Source organism: Patagioenas fasciata, chromosome 1 (genome assembly GCF_037038585.1).
Source record: "Patagioenas fasciata isolate bPatFas1 chromosome 1, bPatFas1.hap1, whole genome shotgun sequence".
Lineage (NCBI taxonomy): Eukaryota > Metazoa > Chordata > Aves > Columbiformes > Columbidae > Patagioenas > Patagioenas fasciata.
In genome coordinates this window covers 9,198,547-9,215,078 of record NC_092520.1, presented here as the reverse complement: position 1 = coordinate 9,215,078, position 16,532 = coordinate 9,198,547, and the positions used below count along the sequence as shown (strand labels likewise).

The 16,532-nt window shown below is 43.0% G+C and overlaps 1 protein-coding gene across 4 annotated transcripts in view; it reads right to left on the bottom strand.

Moving 5' to 3' along the window:
- Positions 1–470: 470 nt before the first annotated feature.
- PRCP (prolylcarboxypeptidase) overlaps positions 471–16,532 on the bottom strand; it is a 32,196-nt gene continuing 16,134 nt past the window's right edge. For 2 of the 4 annotated variants that reach the window (XM_065832766.2, XM_071801896.1), the window contains exons 2-9: positions 16,135–16,275; positions 14,948–15,049; positions 14,461–14,642; positions 13,574–13,731; positions 12,081–12,253; positions 9,753–9,917; positions 8,918–9,105; positions 2,837–4,057 (exon numbers count right to left, since the gene is read on the bottom strand). In XM_065832766.2, the coding sequence (XP_065688838.1) occupies positions 3,856–4,057; positions 8,918–9,105; positions 9,753–9,917; positions 12,081–12,253; positions 13,574–13,731; positions 14,461–14,642; positions 14,948–15,049; positions 16,135–16,275 (1,311 nt within the window). In that variant the 3' untranslated portion in view covers positions 2,837–3,855. Of the gene's footprint in view, positions 1,665–2,266; positions 2,352–2,836; positions 4,058–8,917; positions 9,106–9,752; positions 9,918–12,080; positions 12,254–13,573; positions 13,732–14,460; positions 14,643–14,947; positions 15,050–16,134; positions 16,276–16,532 lie in introns of those variants that run through there. The other 2 variants (XM_071801814.1, XM_071801855.1) reach the window with 2 other exon arrangements.

Sequence of the window (16,532 nt, the reverse complement as noted above, 5' to 3'; positions counted from 1 at the left end):
ATTGTATTCAACGTGGTCACCTATGGAGAACCACCAGTTCTTACACGGGCTCATCACCACACAGATAAATCTCTGAAGTGAGAAGCTACCAAACAAGCACAGAGCTCACCCTGTGACCTCTGGACTGCTGTGGGTAACTGAACACGCCGTCTGCACCATCACGAGTTTACCTTCCACCCCAGAGTCAAGCGCAAACAAGACGTTATTTGCAGAACTCCGAATCTGCCAAGGGATAAAAATTTTGTCCTTGCAAAATCCAGTTCTAGAAACTCACACTTCATTATTTTAATGCATTTTCATTGATACAAACTGCAGTTTCACCAGTAAGATTCATGCTTTGGGGAAATCATTGTTTTTGTATTTCCCTCAATGAGTAGGAAACATACATTTTAAAATTCCAATCATTCACGACTGTCACGGAGGCACCCCGAAGTTAGTTTAGGCAGACAACAGGGTCCAAAACAAACTTTTATTTGGTAAAGAAAGTGCAGCAGATTAACCGGTGGAAAACGGGGTTTTAGCTCTCCAATAGTGACATAAATACAGGTTCGAGTATCAGTCGAGGTTATTATTGAGGTGCAGCAAATAATAACAATGGAGATACACAGCGTGCATACACGTGGCTCACCAAAAACAATGCCAGAGCCGTCCCTGACTCTGGGAAAAGTATACACTTACCTGAATCTGGCAAGGAATTATTAAAGAAAATGCACGTGCTTATATTTAAGCACGGAATAAGCACCCCCCCCCAAGTGGCAAGGAATTATTTCGCTCACCTACATGTGGAGATGAGGCAAACAGTGTCCCAGTCCCGGGAGGGCTCTCAGCAGCAGCACTTGACCCACACTCCGAAAGGTCCACACAATGGGCAGCCAAAACATTGGCGAGGGTCCCGTTTATATAGCCTTGTCAGATCTGAGTGTGGGAATTCCAGAAGCTTCTCTGCACCCCCACTCTGGCTGTGGGGTGCCCTGAAGCTTCTAAGCACCCCCACTCTGGCTGTGGGCACCCTCTCCTCCTCCTCTCTCTTAACAATCCTGGCCAATGGGCTCTGCAGTCAAACAAAAGAAGCTGTTACCCAAATTGTTGGAAAGCCTGGGGATGTGTCTGCACCTTCCATATCAAAGGAAGTGTGGGGGGGAAGAGGGGTGTGTGCATCTGCCACAACAACCCATGCCAAGGACACACACAAGCCTGAGATGAAGTATGGCCCATCACCATACACCTGGAAAGAGAAATCAGCCATTGTGTAGATGATGTTCTTCAGGACATGGTTCAGAGGTGGACTCAGCAGTTCTAGGGTAACAGCTGGACTTGATGATCTTAAAGGTCTTTTCCAACCAAAATGAGTTTATGATTTTATGATTTCCCGTGGCCCATTTTGTTCACACCTGCATGAAACACGCAGGAGAACCAACATTCAGACGAGGTAGTCAAAAACCACAGACAGGTCCTTGCTAGTGTACAAAGATGTGTACACAGAGATTTTAAGATGAAGTCTGAATACTAAAGGTGAATAAGATCTGAAGTTTCAACTACTCACGTTGAGGAGGAAAAAAAGTAATCAGAAGTAACAGAAAGTCAGTAACACAAGTTGGTCCAAGCAGTAAGAATTTGATCCAAAATGCACTTCAATCAGTCTCACAGGCAGAAACTGAATGGAACTGTAAGATTATTTAAAAATATAAATTAAAAAACCAAACCAAAACACATGAACAAAACCACACTGAACGATTTTTGGGTTTAAATGTTATTTCTCAAAATTTGAAATTGAAAACTGCATGAGTTTTTTTAAGTTTTATTAAAAGCAATTTTTTTCTGCTTATGAAAGGAGTGGAAAAAGAAAGAAGAGAGGAATGAAAGTTTAAATTACTTATGCTGATTGAAGCTAAAAAGTGTTTTCCGAATGACAAAGAAGCCGCTGTTTCCTGAGACAGTAAGTTAGCTAGCAGGGGAGAGAGGAGGAGACACTATTGGATTAGCAATATACAGTAGCTGGTCATCTGGATCATTTTCAGCCCAACGCATGAATTCCCCCATGTCTTGCTCCATACAACATGGCAACGGTTACCCCAGAATTTGCACTTGGAGCAGCACCCCAAGAAATCAGTGGGAATAGCAGGACCAGGCTCTTGCTTGCTCAGTAAAAACTATTTGTGATCCCCAAAATTTATAGTTATTCTTGCAGATTCCATACCTTGCCCTGCAGTAAACCAGGGCTTTACCAGACATCAATTAACACATAAGAAGTCTCTTAAGTAATTACCTTGCTCAAGAGTGTGAGAGGTCCAGATTGCAGGGTCTGAACGTAAACGCCATGTTTAACACAAGACAAGGGAATGCCAGGGAATCTGTTGGAAAGGAGATGTACAGGAGCATTTTAAAAGATAACGTTTTAGTGCCGGGTTCGCTTTGTTTGCAGAGTATGGGAGGAGACTGGAAACAGAAAAGGCCACCTAGTGTCTTAGAAAAATACTCAACTATCAGGCATATCATCAAAGCTGAGACAACTTTTCAACAGAATTGGGATTTTAGGAGTCTGGGGACAAGAAGCCTTGCCCGAGTCTTTCTGAAATGCAGTTGTCCTTTAAACTGCAAAGAATTCTTTCTGAAGAAGGGCTGCAGTGTGAATGAAGCCAAAGCTGGAAAACGAGGGGACTGCCCCAGCCATTTATTAATGTCAAATATGCTGTCTCATGAATCAGGGCAGTTTCTCTGTGTTGGAAGCCTTACAGAAAGCCCTGTGCACCTGGCTTGTTGAGCTCAGCATCAGGCTTTAGGCTGATCCAAGAGGATAGCTGCATTCTGTGTTTTGAATAGTTCGTCCTGCAAACCATTTTTTTAAAAAAAGGGCTTTTATTGAAGAGCCATCAGCAAACAGATCATGCAGAATTGGAACAATACACAGAATGGGGGAGAGGGAGGAACCCACACAAGGCACAGCCCCAATTATTTGTCACTTCATAAGATCTAGCCAGCACAAGTGTCACATTTGCTCTTCAAGAGAATAGCTTCGAAAGCTTCCTGGTTTGGAAAAGTTAAGTGTTTGTGGGGGACACACATGTATACACACACACAAAACACACCCAGAGTTTTCTTTGGCAACCATCGCAGCGGCAAACATTTCAGAATTAGGACAACCAGCAGAGGAAGAAACAAAACCCTGATGCAGACTGTGCGCGCTCAGCCAGCTACCAGCAGAGTAAGTCTGGGCCCAGCCCTGACCATTCAGTGCAGTGCAGAATGGAAAAGCCACCTGAGGCAGCTTTGATTAATAACCTGCCGGAAAACCATGGAAAAAAAATTTAAAAAAGAGTTCATTCCAAAGGGTAAGGGCTGTTTAGTTTCTTTACAAATGGCACAGCCAGTTTCCCCACCAAACATCACAGTGAGATGTGATTTCTGTCCCCCGTTATTTCCACGTCCCGGCCATGGCAGTCTGCACCAGCTGAGGGTGTCTGAAACTCAGTCCCACTGAAGGCAGCAGGAGTTTCATCATCAACAGCACTGCCATTTAATCCACTGTATATATAACACATACTAGCAGCCAGGACAACCAGCAAGCGCAGTGAGGAAGAAATCAAGCCCAGAACAGCTCTTCATGGGGAAGGACAGCATCTGAGAAGAGGAAAGCAAACCAGAAGAGGTAGCTCAAGCCATGCACTTCAACTAAAGTTTATTATCAGAGAACGCTCTCCATCCCTCTGTGTCTCTCACAGGCACAAGCGCTGGTTAGCACTGCAGCACAGGGGAGGAAACAGGAGTGAAATGCTCAGACAACCGTGCAATAAGGCCTGGCCCCACTGCCAGCAAAGCCAATGGGGGCACAATGGCCACAGCTGTTGCAGCACCACTTCAGTGGCGCCTGGCCATTTTAATCCACTGCTTCATGTAGCAGAGCTCCAAATCTCGAGCTTGCTGCACAGATTTGGGGTCCGAAGGGTTGCGGCCACGTAGGTCCAGGTGATGGGCTCCCTCAGGGATCATGATGGCCACGAGGGAATGGCTGATGTTCCGGGTCACCCCACCTGCAGACCACGGGTCCAAGCCACCGTTGCTGTAAGAAACAGATATCTCATTAGGGTCTGCCTGCCCAGCAGTTGGCAGGGGGCATGCAGCTTATGTCAACATCTCCACCTTGACTTTCAACTGGTTTTGCACATGTGCTGACAGAAACAGACCTCAGCCCTGTCCCAGTGCCTTGTGTCCACCCCTCTGCTGAGACAAGCCTCCTTGACAGACGTATGGAGCTCTTAGTAGCTTAAGGCTATGCTACTGTCATTAATTATCTACTAATTCAGGTAATAACCTATAACAGTGCCACAGCCTCTGGAGATAGATCTGCTGCCACTTGCCATTGTCATAAAAGGTTCAGGCTCCCCTGTATCAAGACAAGTCCAAATTACCAAATTAGAGCACTGTGCCTTCCTTCTTTACTGTGTCCAGTTCTAAGCTCCCCAGTTTAACAAGGACAAGGAATTACTGGAGGAAGATGATGAGGGGTCTGGAGCACCTTTCTTATGAGGAGAGACTGAGAGAGCTGGGTCTGTTCAGCCTGGAGAAGAGAAGCTGAGAGGGGATCTCATAAATGTTTATAAATATCTCAAGGGTGGGTGCCAAGAGGATGGACCAGACTCCTTTCAGTGGTGTTGAATGATAGGATGAGGGGCAATGGGCACAGATTGAAACACAGGAGGTTCCATCTGAATATGAGGAGAAACTTCTTTACTTCAAGGTGCCAGAGCCCTGGACCAGGCTGCCCAGAGAGGCTGTGGAGTCTCCTTCTCTGGAGACATTCAAACCCACCTGGACACATTCCTGTGTGATCTGTCCCTTCCAACCCCAACCATTCTGTGATTCTTCAGTCTGCCATAAACTAATAACAAACTGGACCCTTTAGATCTGAATTCCCAGGAAGTTCTACCTTTTCTTGTTTCAGCTGGGTGCCAACTGGTTTTGTAAAATAAAGCTTTTATCTCTCAAACTGTCTACAATGACTCTTCCTCTGGGACAGGACAATTTAATGCAATTTACTCCCCCTCCTCTCTCACCCCAAGTCAATGAAACGATGCCTTGCACTGTAGATCTGGCTACAAATAACGCCTGGTCCATGGAGCACGCCAACAGCTGAACAGGGATGAGAGTTTTGCATCTCCCACTCCCAGGTTTGGACATGACCCAGAAATCCCTACTACAGCTTATTTTCCATTACTTCAACATGCTTCTGCAAAAAGAAAGCAACTCCCATATACTTATAGAACTACACAAACATGGATCTGTTCCTGACTTACAACACCGGACCTACCCACAAAAGGAAACATTAGAGAAGGACTGCTGTATCTCAGTGTAAATTTCTAGAAGGATCTAAGAAATTAAAACAATCTCGGACATTAAGAGATATGCGGCTAGAAAAAAATATCACAATGGCAGCACCAGAAAACAACAGAAAGAAATAATGAGTGAAAAGGAGTTTTGTAGAAATAACTAAGAATAAAAACCTGATGAGGTCTGAACACTTTTTTTTTTTTTTAAATGAGGAAACAAAGTATCTTGAATCTCTGTAGTTATTCATTTTCAGTGATTCTAAATATGACTTAGGAAAAGAGATATATTTTGTATCCGCCAAACAAAAAGCACACAGAGCTGACCAATAAGCAAAAAGCATCTGGTTTAAAAGGTCACCTGAATCAGCACAGCATTTTGGCAACAGAGGGACGAGTTGCTGAGAGACCCAAGATGCACATGAACTTGCATCTTGTGGTCCCAGTCATGTGGAAACTAAGTGTGCCACAAGAAAATAACCCTGTCTCTGGCTTTTCTGGGAGCTGCTGGCTGCGTCCTCTGTGTCTCCTGCCAAACGATGGCACTGACGTAGTTTGGGAAGCGATGCTTGCTGAGAGGAGGGCTCACTGCAAAATAATCCTAAGTCTTAACAGTTTTACAGAATAAGATAATTCGGTATGAACTGGAATGGATTATTTAAGTGTTAAAACTGAGCATGCATGTAAGTACTCAGTTGCCCATCTTACAGGACAGGACTTCCCAATGCAAACAGAAAGAGGGAAAAAAGGAGGGAGGGAAAAGAGGAAAAAAAGAAGTCAGCCATTCCTTTCCAACAGTGGCCAGGTGAGTATGGCTTCAGAAAAACACCTAATGCAAAATATCAGCACACTAGTCCCATTTTCAATTCATCATATTTCCTTGACAGCATAAAGAGGGATCTGCCTATGCCACAGCAAACAGTTCCTGTCCCTCTCATGTCTTCAGAGTCTGCTTAGCTCCAGCCAGAACAAGGAGGTTTTTCACTCTTAGCAACAGTCTGTGCATCCTTTTTTAACATGCCCACTCTCCACAACTGCCAATTTCCTTTTATTAACTTTTTTCTCTCACCTGTTCTCTTCAGCCAGACATTGTCTCATCTTTTCCACCATTCCCTTATTTTATGCTAACAATCCCCCCTTCTGCACAAGGCTCCAGTATCTCTCAAAACAGCCTGCACCTTCTACCTCTCCCATGCCAGTGCACAACTGGATAGGTGGGTGCCCCATCCAGACTGAAAAATATCAGTTTTCAGACTGTGCACACCAAATTTCATACTGTCTGGCATAACCGGGACTGATTTTCACTACCATAGTGTGTTGATGACAAGACACTACCAACTGCTACAAGTTCTCTGCCACCACAAGCATGAACAGAGTTAAAATGCCACTTCCAGCGCTGTGCAGCACTTCCACACCAAGTTCCAGTAAGAGTACTGGGAGCAGGAATTGCTGGAAGAGAAAAGCAAACAGGGTTCTGGAAACCCCAGGTTCCTCAAAATAGTGTTTTAATAAAGACTTCTTGCCCAGGACAGGCAAGTAAATCTGCCTACAGCCTGAGTAACCACTCACATATTACATGGGAAGACGTAAGGAAGGAATTTCTTATAATGAGGGTGGTGAAACATTGGAACACATTTCTCAGAGAGATGCCCCATCCCTGGAGACATCCCAGGCCAGGCCGGATGGGGCTCTGAGCAACCTGATCTGGGTGAAGATGTCCCTGCTCATGGCTGGGGTGGCACTGGATGAGCTTTGAAGGCCCCTTCCAACCCAAACTGTTCTGTGATTCTACACAACTCCAAGAAGGTACTGAAGAGGCAATGGACATTCTTGGGTCAGTCCCACACAACACATACAGCACAGCAGGGATCTGCTTGCAGAAGGAGATGCAGCAACATCAGTTTAAGCATCCTGGCCAAATCCCACTGCGGCTGGATAAATCCACCCTACAGCAGTTCTCTTTAGATGAACTATCTTCCCTTCCTGCGCTAAACTGTTGTGCAAATTGCCTGACACTTGAAACACGGTGCTTTTCACCCCACAGGGAGCTGTATCCTTTGGTAAACACAGGGATATTTTTGTAAAGCACTCTGCAGTGTTCAAGGATAAAAGGTTCTTATATACATGTACAGTGCTGACAATTTGTTTGAAGAGAAACAACTCAGCTTGAGATCCAAAGCTTTGTATGTACAGCACTACTCCACTCATTTGGTTGCTTTCAAGCTTTTCTCATTTCAAGCTCCTTCAGCTGGCATAAATTCTAGAGCATTTATTTAGATTTGTTTGCTTGTCTCTTGCTTACAAAGCACATTTCTACTGTACAGAGCTGTGAAGCCTTGGAAATAAGCAACACTGCAGAAATTAAGTTAAACCAACAAATGCTATTTTATTAAAATGTTTTCCAAAAAAGAGCGGAATTTCTCACTCTAGAGCAGATATCTTTGGGACACAAACAGCAAGAGACAAACAAGAGGAAAGCAACAGGCCTTTGGAGCTGAACAGACCAGCACTAACAGCCGAAATCCGGAGAGTAATCCCCAATTCAAGTGAGGACTTCCTGCTTTTAAAATACAAACCTATTTACCAAGTCCAACAGACTAATTCTGAGTTTTGTTTAAAGAAGTGATTTTTTTTTAAAGGCCTTGCACAACTTGAACCAGAGCACAGAGGGAAATATCCAAGAGCTGCCTGCAATGGGCAATCAGTATAGCAGGTCAGGATTCTTGAGGGCACAAGCTTCAATGGGTTTATTAAACGCCTATCACATAACAACCTGATGAACAACCAGTACTTAGCTGCTCAAAATATTGTATCACCTCACAACAGAAATACAGCTACATGAACCCCCCTTTAAAGAAAGCAGAGTTTAACCTTCAAAATAAGGAAAGTGAAGGCCCAGAGCAATCAGCACACACTGGTTTTTGCACCAGACTGAAACACTCTCTCACTGTTTGACCACATACAAAGGTGTTTCAGACAAACTTCTGTTGTATTATAGAAGGTATGCCTTGCTAGAATGGGAACATCTCATTGTATTTAGATCTTACATAAGTTTGTTGAAACTTTTCTAATTACCACTAAAAGAAAAAGGCAATTGGCAGCAATAGGAAAGCTTCCCCAAGCTACTTCCCTCTCTTTCCGGTATCAAAGGGGAAAAGGAATGTCACGCCAGCCCCTCCACAAGGCTATCACCCAGAGCAACAAATGTTAGTGACCGAGGCTCTAAGCTTGTTTAGACTTTCCTTTTATGTGGAAGGGACAGTGCTTTGGCTTCAGAAAAGCTAGATGGATTTACCAGTATGGGAAAGCTGGACTTTGGCCACAAGGTAAGAAGGAATCCACATGGGAAGAAAATTACATTTGGCAGAATCCCAACCCCAATTCTTCTTTTAGAGTCACACAGACAGTGACAGAACACTTGGCTGCTTTGGCCACCGCAGATTGACCATTTTACTCTCAAGAGCAACACAAAGCATGTTCATCATGTATTCAGCTGGAGTGTTTGAGACAGATCTTTTGCTACTTAGGGCAGGCTCTCTGCATTGACAACCCAAACTGGTGGAAGGTTCCACTCTAGAAGCTGAAACAAGGCTCACCTGAAGATGATGTTGCTGTGTGAATGGATGTTTTTCCCTCCGTACATAGAAATAATCCAAGAGGGGCGAGGCCTCACTCCCCACAGCTTGTAACACTCTTCTGAACGTGCCTTCAAGTCCCATTTCTGAGGCTCAAACATGTCATTGACACCATCTGTGCACAATGGCATCACCATCTCAGTGCAAGTCTGAAAGAAAGAGCATGGCAACAAGATGCAATCGCAGGAGATTGTTCAACAGCTGATAGTGCAGTATTTAAATAAAAAAAGCTCCAAAAGCATTTGATCAGTAATTACTGTCAAACTATCACAGAATCATTTAGGTTGGAAAAGGCATTTAAGATCATCAAGTCCAACCATTAACCTAACACTGCCAAGTCCAGCACTAAACCACGTCCCTAAGAACCCTGTGCATCTTTTAAACCCCTCCATGGATGGTGACTCCACCACTGCCCTGGGCAGCCTGTTCCAACCCTTTTACACAAATAAATTTTTCCTAATATAAATATAAAACAGCTTTAGCTGAAAGAAATAAGTGTCAACCTATTTGCATGCACAATTGGGATGGATGGCTGGGATGGGGGGATTAGAAGACCAAGATGCTGCTGTTGTACATCATTTTCCAGTCTATATGAAGAGTTGAAACAACTGGCTAATGAAGACACAGTCTAAACCTCCTGGGGAAGCTGTCATACTTTCTTCATGATTACATTTGGCACCAGTACATCAATTACACCTGGCGCAATATACTGACAGCTAAGTGACTTGACAGTTCTTATCAGTTCTTGCTCAAGAAACCTCACCGAGCTGCAACTTAGAATGGACAGAGCACATACCTGATAGTTCCAACCCAAGTGGCCCAGACTCTTTGTTGCAGTCTCAGCCATGTCGAAACATAGGATTTGTCCTGAATAATTGTAGTAAATATTTATTGCCTGGAAAACATTCTGCAGCAGCAATCTGTCGGAGAGACTGGGATCCTTCAAGAACTTGCAGACTTCCTGCAACAAATAAATAAGGAGGACTCTAAATGTATAATAAGTAAAGATGAATTCATGCTGCCTGATAGATATCAATTTCTTTTCAAAGAACAGTCAGATCATTCCCAGAAAGCATCTTTCTACGCAAAGATATACCCTGAGCATTATAATAAAAAGGAGCATTCCATTTGCATAGTGCATGCTGTGAGGAATCTGAAACTTTACATTTCCTGATTAAAACTTTAAAAGCTGTGCAACCTTAATATTTCATTCATCAGGCCTTTCAATCCATTTGCCATTCTTAAAATACATAATACTTAATAAAGAGTATTTAGCTCCTCTGTAATGAAAGATAACATATGCAAATATATAACAAAGAAGATCCAGAAAACCACGCAGGTCTCCTGGCTCCCTTCTTTGACTTCCCAAGTGTCAGGATGCTCCGATCTTATGCCCGGTAGAAACAGTCCCTGAACACTAACCAGCTATCTTGGGTCCCTTAACCTTCAAGCAGCCTTGCCCATGGGATTTCCCCTAGCAATTGCTTGAAAAGGCCAAAGTTTGCCCTGCTGAAGTCCAGGGCTGCGATTCTGCTTGCTATTCTGTTCCTGCCACACAAGATCCTGAACTCCACCATTCCATTTCATGGTCTCTGCAACCAAGGCAGCCCTCAACCTTCACTGCTTCAACCAGACCCTCCTTGTTAGTGAGGATGAGGTCCAGCAGTGCACCTCTCCTAGTTGGCTCCTCCACCATTTGCATCAGAAAGTTATTGTCAAGGCACTGGAGGAACCTCCTGGACTGTGGCTGGCTGGCTGAATGGTCCTTCCAGCAAACACCAGGGAAGTTAAAATACCCCACCACAACCAGGGCCTGGGACTGTGAGGCCACTCTCAGCTGCCTGTAGAGGCCTCATCAACTTCCTCACCCTGATCTGGCGGCCTACAATAGACACCCAGTTCCAAGCAGTTTTTACGGTTTGGCCAGCTCAGCCATCAGTTCCTAACTCCGCAGTTAGAGGTTTGGAAAGCTCACTAATTCACGCAGATACACACTGGAGACAGGGCAGAACAGACGGCTGCAGACAGCCCGGGATCTGAAATTCAGATTGTGTGGGAGAGACAAGAGTTTGATACTCCTGAGGAAGCACTGACAGCCCACAACAGGGAACAAGTTAAGCGATACACATATATCCAGCTACTCAAACATACTTCCCCCCTCTCTTTCTCACCCTGACTCAGATTCGAGCTTCTGTGTCAGAAAAAAAGCATCTGAATGCCTTAATTAACTCAGATTTCATACATCAGCACTGTTCAGACAAGCTGTAGCATTCTCCATCACAGCTTTATACCTCACTCAGAGCAGAGACTGTGGTGAAGGTGAGCACACTCCTGAGGTTATGTAAGATTCATAACGAAGCAGAAATTATTATCAAGGTGTTCATACTGCCTTTGCAGACACCCACAGAGGACAGATGAATGTCCCTCCCCTCCTCCATCAGCCAGCTCTACATAAGGGACAATTTCTATTTTTTATTTAACTACTGTTTAATAGCCCAAAAATATCAATATTTTATCTACCTCACCTGCTGCACACAATAACCCAAAGCCACGTGGAGAAATTCAGCCAGGGTCTTAAAAGAACAAAAAGACACTCCAACAAAAAGGAAATCTTGGAGAATGCACTGGAGATAAATAGTATTACATGAGTGAAGGTTTGCAAGTGTGGAAAGTGGCTCCACTTTGAGAAGTGGCGCTGCAAGGAACACATTCGTGGTGATCCACATTTCTTCTCTCACTAGCTCTTCCACATCAAAAAGGACATAGGGTCAAAACTTTAATTGCAAGCTCTGCCAGCTAAGCCTGGCATCAGAAGCTCTAATCACACATGCTTTTTGTGCAGTATTTCTGCTCCTCGAGAGCAACTCTGCAGGACAGCTGAGGTTTTTCCGTCATCCCCGGCACTTTTCTTCTTCCAGGCTCTTGATGAAACCTGTTAGCCCTACAAGTGGCATTTAGTGAATAAACTGGTTGATGCACAACAACATATTGCCCTGATACTCTTTTTTTCCAGCCATGTTGGTTCTACAGAGCCAAAAATAAAGGAAAAGGTACAAGCAAGGAGAGAAGTAGATAATTAGTTAAACGAAGTGATCAATTCTACAACACATAATTTCTCAATTACCTCTATAGGCCAAGCTGGCAGAGGCTCTAAGAAGTCAGCTTTATAGGGATAGTTCATCATAGCCAAGTTTATCCAGGTATCACTCAGCCCTCTCTTCAATACAGCGACATCCTGAAGATTTTTCAAAGGGCTGCACAAATGAAATGTCTTGGAAAGCCACAGTAAACCTTCATCTTTAACAAAAAAAAAAGAGTTTAATGTATTGTTCCATTAACACATAGGTCAGGTGTGCTGCTAAAACAAAAATACTTTCACTTAGCATAACTGACCTGGTGAAGTTATTCCACATACATACAAGCATAGCAGATCAAATTTTAGCCAGCATCCCTAAGTGAAGGGAAATACAATCTGCATACTTCAGTGTATGGGTACGTCACAGCTAACGTAACATTAACCAGAAAAACAAAGATGTACAAGACACTTGGCATTTTTTTGATCGGAAGTAACGTCAGGGCATTCTTCTTCCAATGAAAGGAGAACTTCAAACCAGCTAACTCATAGTGCAAGGACTATTAATACACAGTTCCCTTGGGAGTCTCCTGGCTTCTTTTTTTTTTCCTCATTATTTTATCTGGTCTAGAACTCATCCAACTCAGCTTCCCTGATTTTAATTAGCTAACTCATCATACCAGATTTTTCCTTTAGGACACTGAACTCAATTAGCAAGATTTTTTTCTCTAATTGCATTCCTTTGCTGTATAGTGACCTCATCTGATACAAAATCATGGAATTGTTTAGGTTGGAAAAGACCTTTAAGATCATCAAGTCCAACCATTAACCTAACACTGCCAAGCCCACCATTAAATCATGTCCCTAAGAACCACATCTACATATCTTTTTAACTCCTCCAGGGATGGTGACTCCACCACTTCCCTGGGCAGCCTGTTCCAATGCCCACCAGCCCTTTCCTTGAATACATCTTTCCTAATATCCAACTAAACTTCCCCTGGTGCAACTTTAGGCCATTTTCTCTCATCCTGTTGCTTGTTACTTGGGAGAAGAGACCAATCTCCACTTCGCTACAACCTCCTTTCAGGTAGTTGTAGACTCATACTCATTTAAGGTTGGAAAACACCCTTCAGTTCATTGAGTACGAGTCTCTAGCACTGAATTGCAGTGATTTTCTATGTCTGATTGTGGCAGTTGGTATTTAAACTACTTTTTTTTAGAGTAATGACTCTATATGGCCTACTTTGTCAGAAATGAAGCCCTGAGGTACTCATCTGGAGTTAGGTCCTGTCACACTATAGGGAATTTAGGACCTGTATTTGGAATCACACCAGGCATGAAACAAAGCTTGTGATCCAACAAAACAGACATTTAAAACATAATGCTAAGCTCATCTGGCAGTTCGCAGCACCAAGAGTATACATATCCAAAAAAAATCAATACATATACAGGTGAAAGCTGCAACATAAACTTGCTGATTTTCTCAAGTCAAAACACAATCCTGAGCATTACAACCCTTTGAAAAGGTATTGGTGAGATCTCACCTGTTGAGGAAAGGCGGTCAATGGCGCTCCAGGAATTCCTGATGCTTTCTGCGCAGCCCGTCCCGCTCCTTTTGAAATCCTTTGTCACTATGCTGAAGAAAGCGCCACACGGAACCAAATCACCAAACTGCCAGATGGGGGCAGAGGCTGCCAGAGCTCTGCAAAGGGACATCAAAAGATTTGTTGGAAAAACACATGTATCCTGAACAGCCCCAAAGTGAACTTCTGTTCTCTGGTCAATACCCTCCCCACAGCCACTCTCTAAGTAGCATTTTTAATTCAGCTTGCACACTGAGGGTAGGCAAAATAACCATAATGTTGCAAAACTATTCCATAGGTCTGCATGTAAAGGCTGTTGAAGGTTGTAAATCTTGGACACTAGTACAAAAGTATAAGTGCATGAAGTAGAAATCGAGACTTGCTTACTTTATTATTTTCATTTTCAACTCACAACCAGGTCTGTCATTGTGCAAACTCAACTAAAGAGAGCCCCTGCCCACAAAAGTCTACTCTGTGGCAAAGGTAGGGGAATTAATATTCTCATTTCCTGGAGGAGAACTAAGGTACTGAAGAGACTGAAGACCTGCCTCAAGTCACCAGAAGTCTGGTGACCCTAAAAAAATCAGGTGCAAAGTCAGTGTTCATAATAATTGTTTTGACAAAACTAACAGATAGCTCTGAAAACATGCACCATCCAGTACCTGCTGACCTATAGTTGTGTTTACTTGGCAAACAGCGCCTCTTCTCAAATTCGAAGCAACTTCATTGCTCCACCCAGTAGTGAAAAGTTCAAGCCAGCTTGAATTATGGTGCTTGTCCCAAAGCTGTAATATAGCACAGAAATAACAGATGCCTGCTCTGTGTTTGAGCAGGACAAGTACACTCACCCAACTACCAGATGGGGGTACTTCATCCTAAACCAGGCTGCAAGCATTCCTCCATAAGACCCTCCTATAGCGATGACAGGACTGTAACGGGCTCCTGCAATGGTCGACTTTAAGTGCTCAATCAGTACCGCAAAGTCTGCCAGAGCTTGTTCTGATGTCAGGTAATTCAGACGCTTGGAGTCCTAAACCAAAGAAAACCGATGATAAACAGCACAAGAATGATTTGCAGCAGCAGCCTTTCTATTCCCCACAGCAGCTGTTGAGTTCTAAATCGGTGCCTGATAACAAATGAAATATTCTTTGCAGGTGTCCCTTGAAATGCTAGAAAAATCTCCAATTATTTCTTTATTTTTAATTCTAGAATTGATAGTTACAAAAATAAGACAGGCTTACTCAGGCTAACAGTCATTGCACTGGAAAGAATTACAATAGGCAGAATTATGTTTGTAGGAAACACATTTAAGGAAGACAAAAAGAAGATACTTACACTATAAGACTCATTCCCAAAGGGCAAAGATTCTCCATAATACCTATGTTCAGCAAATACTACCATGGCGTTAAGTTCTTGAGCCACATCCCACATAAAACCCTGGTTGGAGAAAAACACACGTTTAAGTAAGTTGAATCAATTCTTTTCAAAGTCTCTACTTTTGGTCTAGTGGATTCCAACTCTTTGATTAGAAAGATACCACTATTAAAATACAACTAGAGAGACAGAGTGCAATTCGGTTTTAAAGTATCACTGAAGTAAGAAAACGCACAAAACAGATCTCCACCCAGAGACAGGGACACATACAAAGGAAATATGTATATTTTAATGCTGCAAAATATTAAGCAGTATTGTTTTGGGGAATACACACAGGTAATACTGCCAGAGCTCCTATGGCACAAGCTTAATCCATAGGAAATAAAAAACGCTACAGGAGAGAAGCTTGCCTTTGAACTGTCACAGAAAACACAAAGTTTGTTTTGCAGTGCTCTAGATTATTGCTTATCGCCATACACTTGTTTTCGACTTAATAAATAACTACAACTTGTTATTACTTGTTGGCAGCAGCTTGTTAGCACCAGTTATGGACACAGGCAGCAAACCCCTGCTGACAAAGCGTGTCCGCAGTCCTGGGTTGCTTGGAGCTCAGCACACGCCACCTCCTGTTGTGTCACTGCACTTCATGTCGAGGTGGGTGAAAAATACCCACACCATCCTGCATATGTATCGGTCATGGAAGGGAAAGCTTTCACAGAGAACAAGCATCACCTCTCTTTGATTTCCAGCCTGCTTCATCTCACTTCACACTTTCCTTATAGAGGAAAAACAACCATCACAACCTCCCAGTCTAAAGGACTGGGATAGGTGTAATTTGGTCCGAAATTTTGCATTCTTAGCTTGAGGCACCTCAGTGGTTCCTCTAGAAATTTTCTTCACTACTCCAGGAAGTTAATACCATTGCACCCCTTTGATTTCTATGGGCTTTGAATACAACCCTGAACCTCTTAAAACTTTGTGTTATCGTTCAGCTTCCTCTTCCTCCTATAACAATCAAAACAATCATTGCAAAGTTCTCTTTAAACAATATCCTGACAATGCCTCCTTGTTCTTCCTTATTTTTTCAGCACATCACTACTGGAAAGAAGGATGCTAATTCAAGAATTAAAAGCCTAGTTTTTACATACTGTATTGTTGGAGAACCATGTGACATCCCCTTCATTGCCTGTATAAAATAGTATCGGTCCATTGTTTTTCTTCCAGTGCTGATCTGCTATGAGATACCGCTGCTGGAATGTAAGATTATCATCAAATCCAAAGTGATCAACCTGTAAGAACAAGGAACAACAACAAGTTCAGAAAGCTAAAACTGATCCTGGAGCCCACGGGAAGTGCTGACAGTCACTTCGTAGACGGAAAAATAAAGAAAAGCATAAAAGTTTTACTAAGATAAAAAAAAAATTACATTGAATTCATTTATATTTCTAATACATCCATTTTTTTTCTGCTTTGCAAATGAAGCGGCCAAAATTACAGGTGTGTATGCTGAAGGAGAAATGTTACTCTCAGGCATTACAAGAAAATA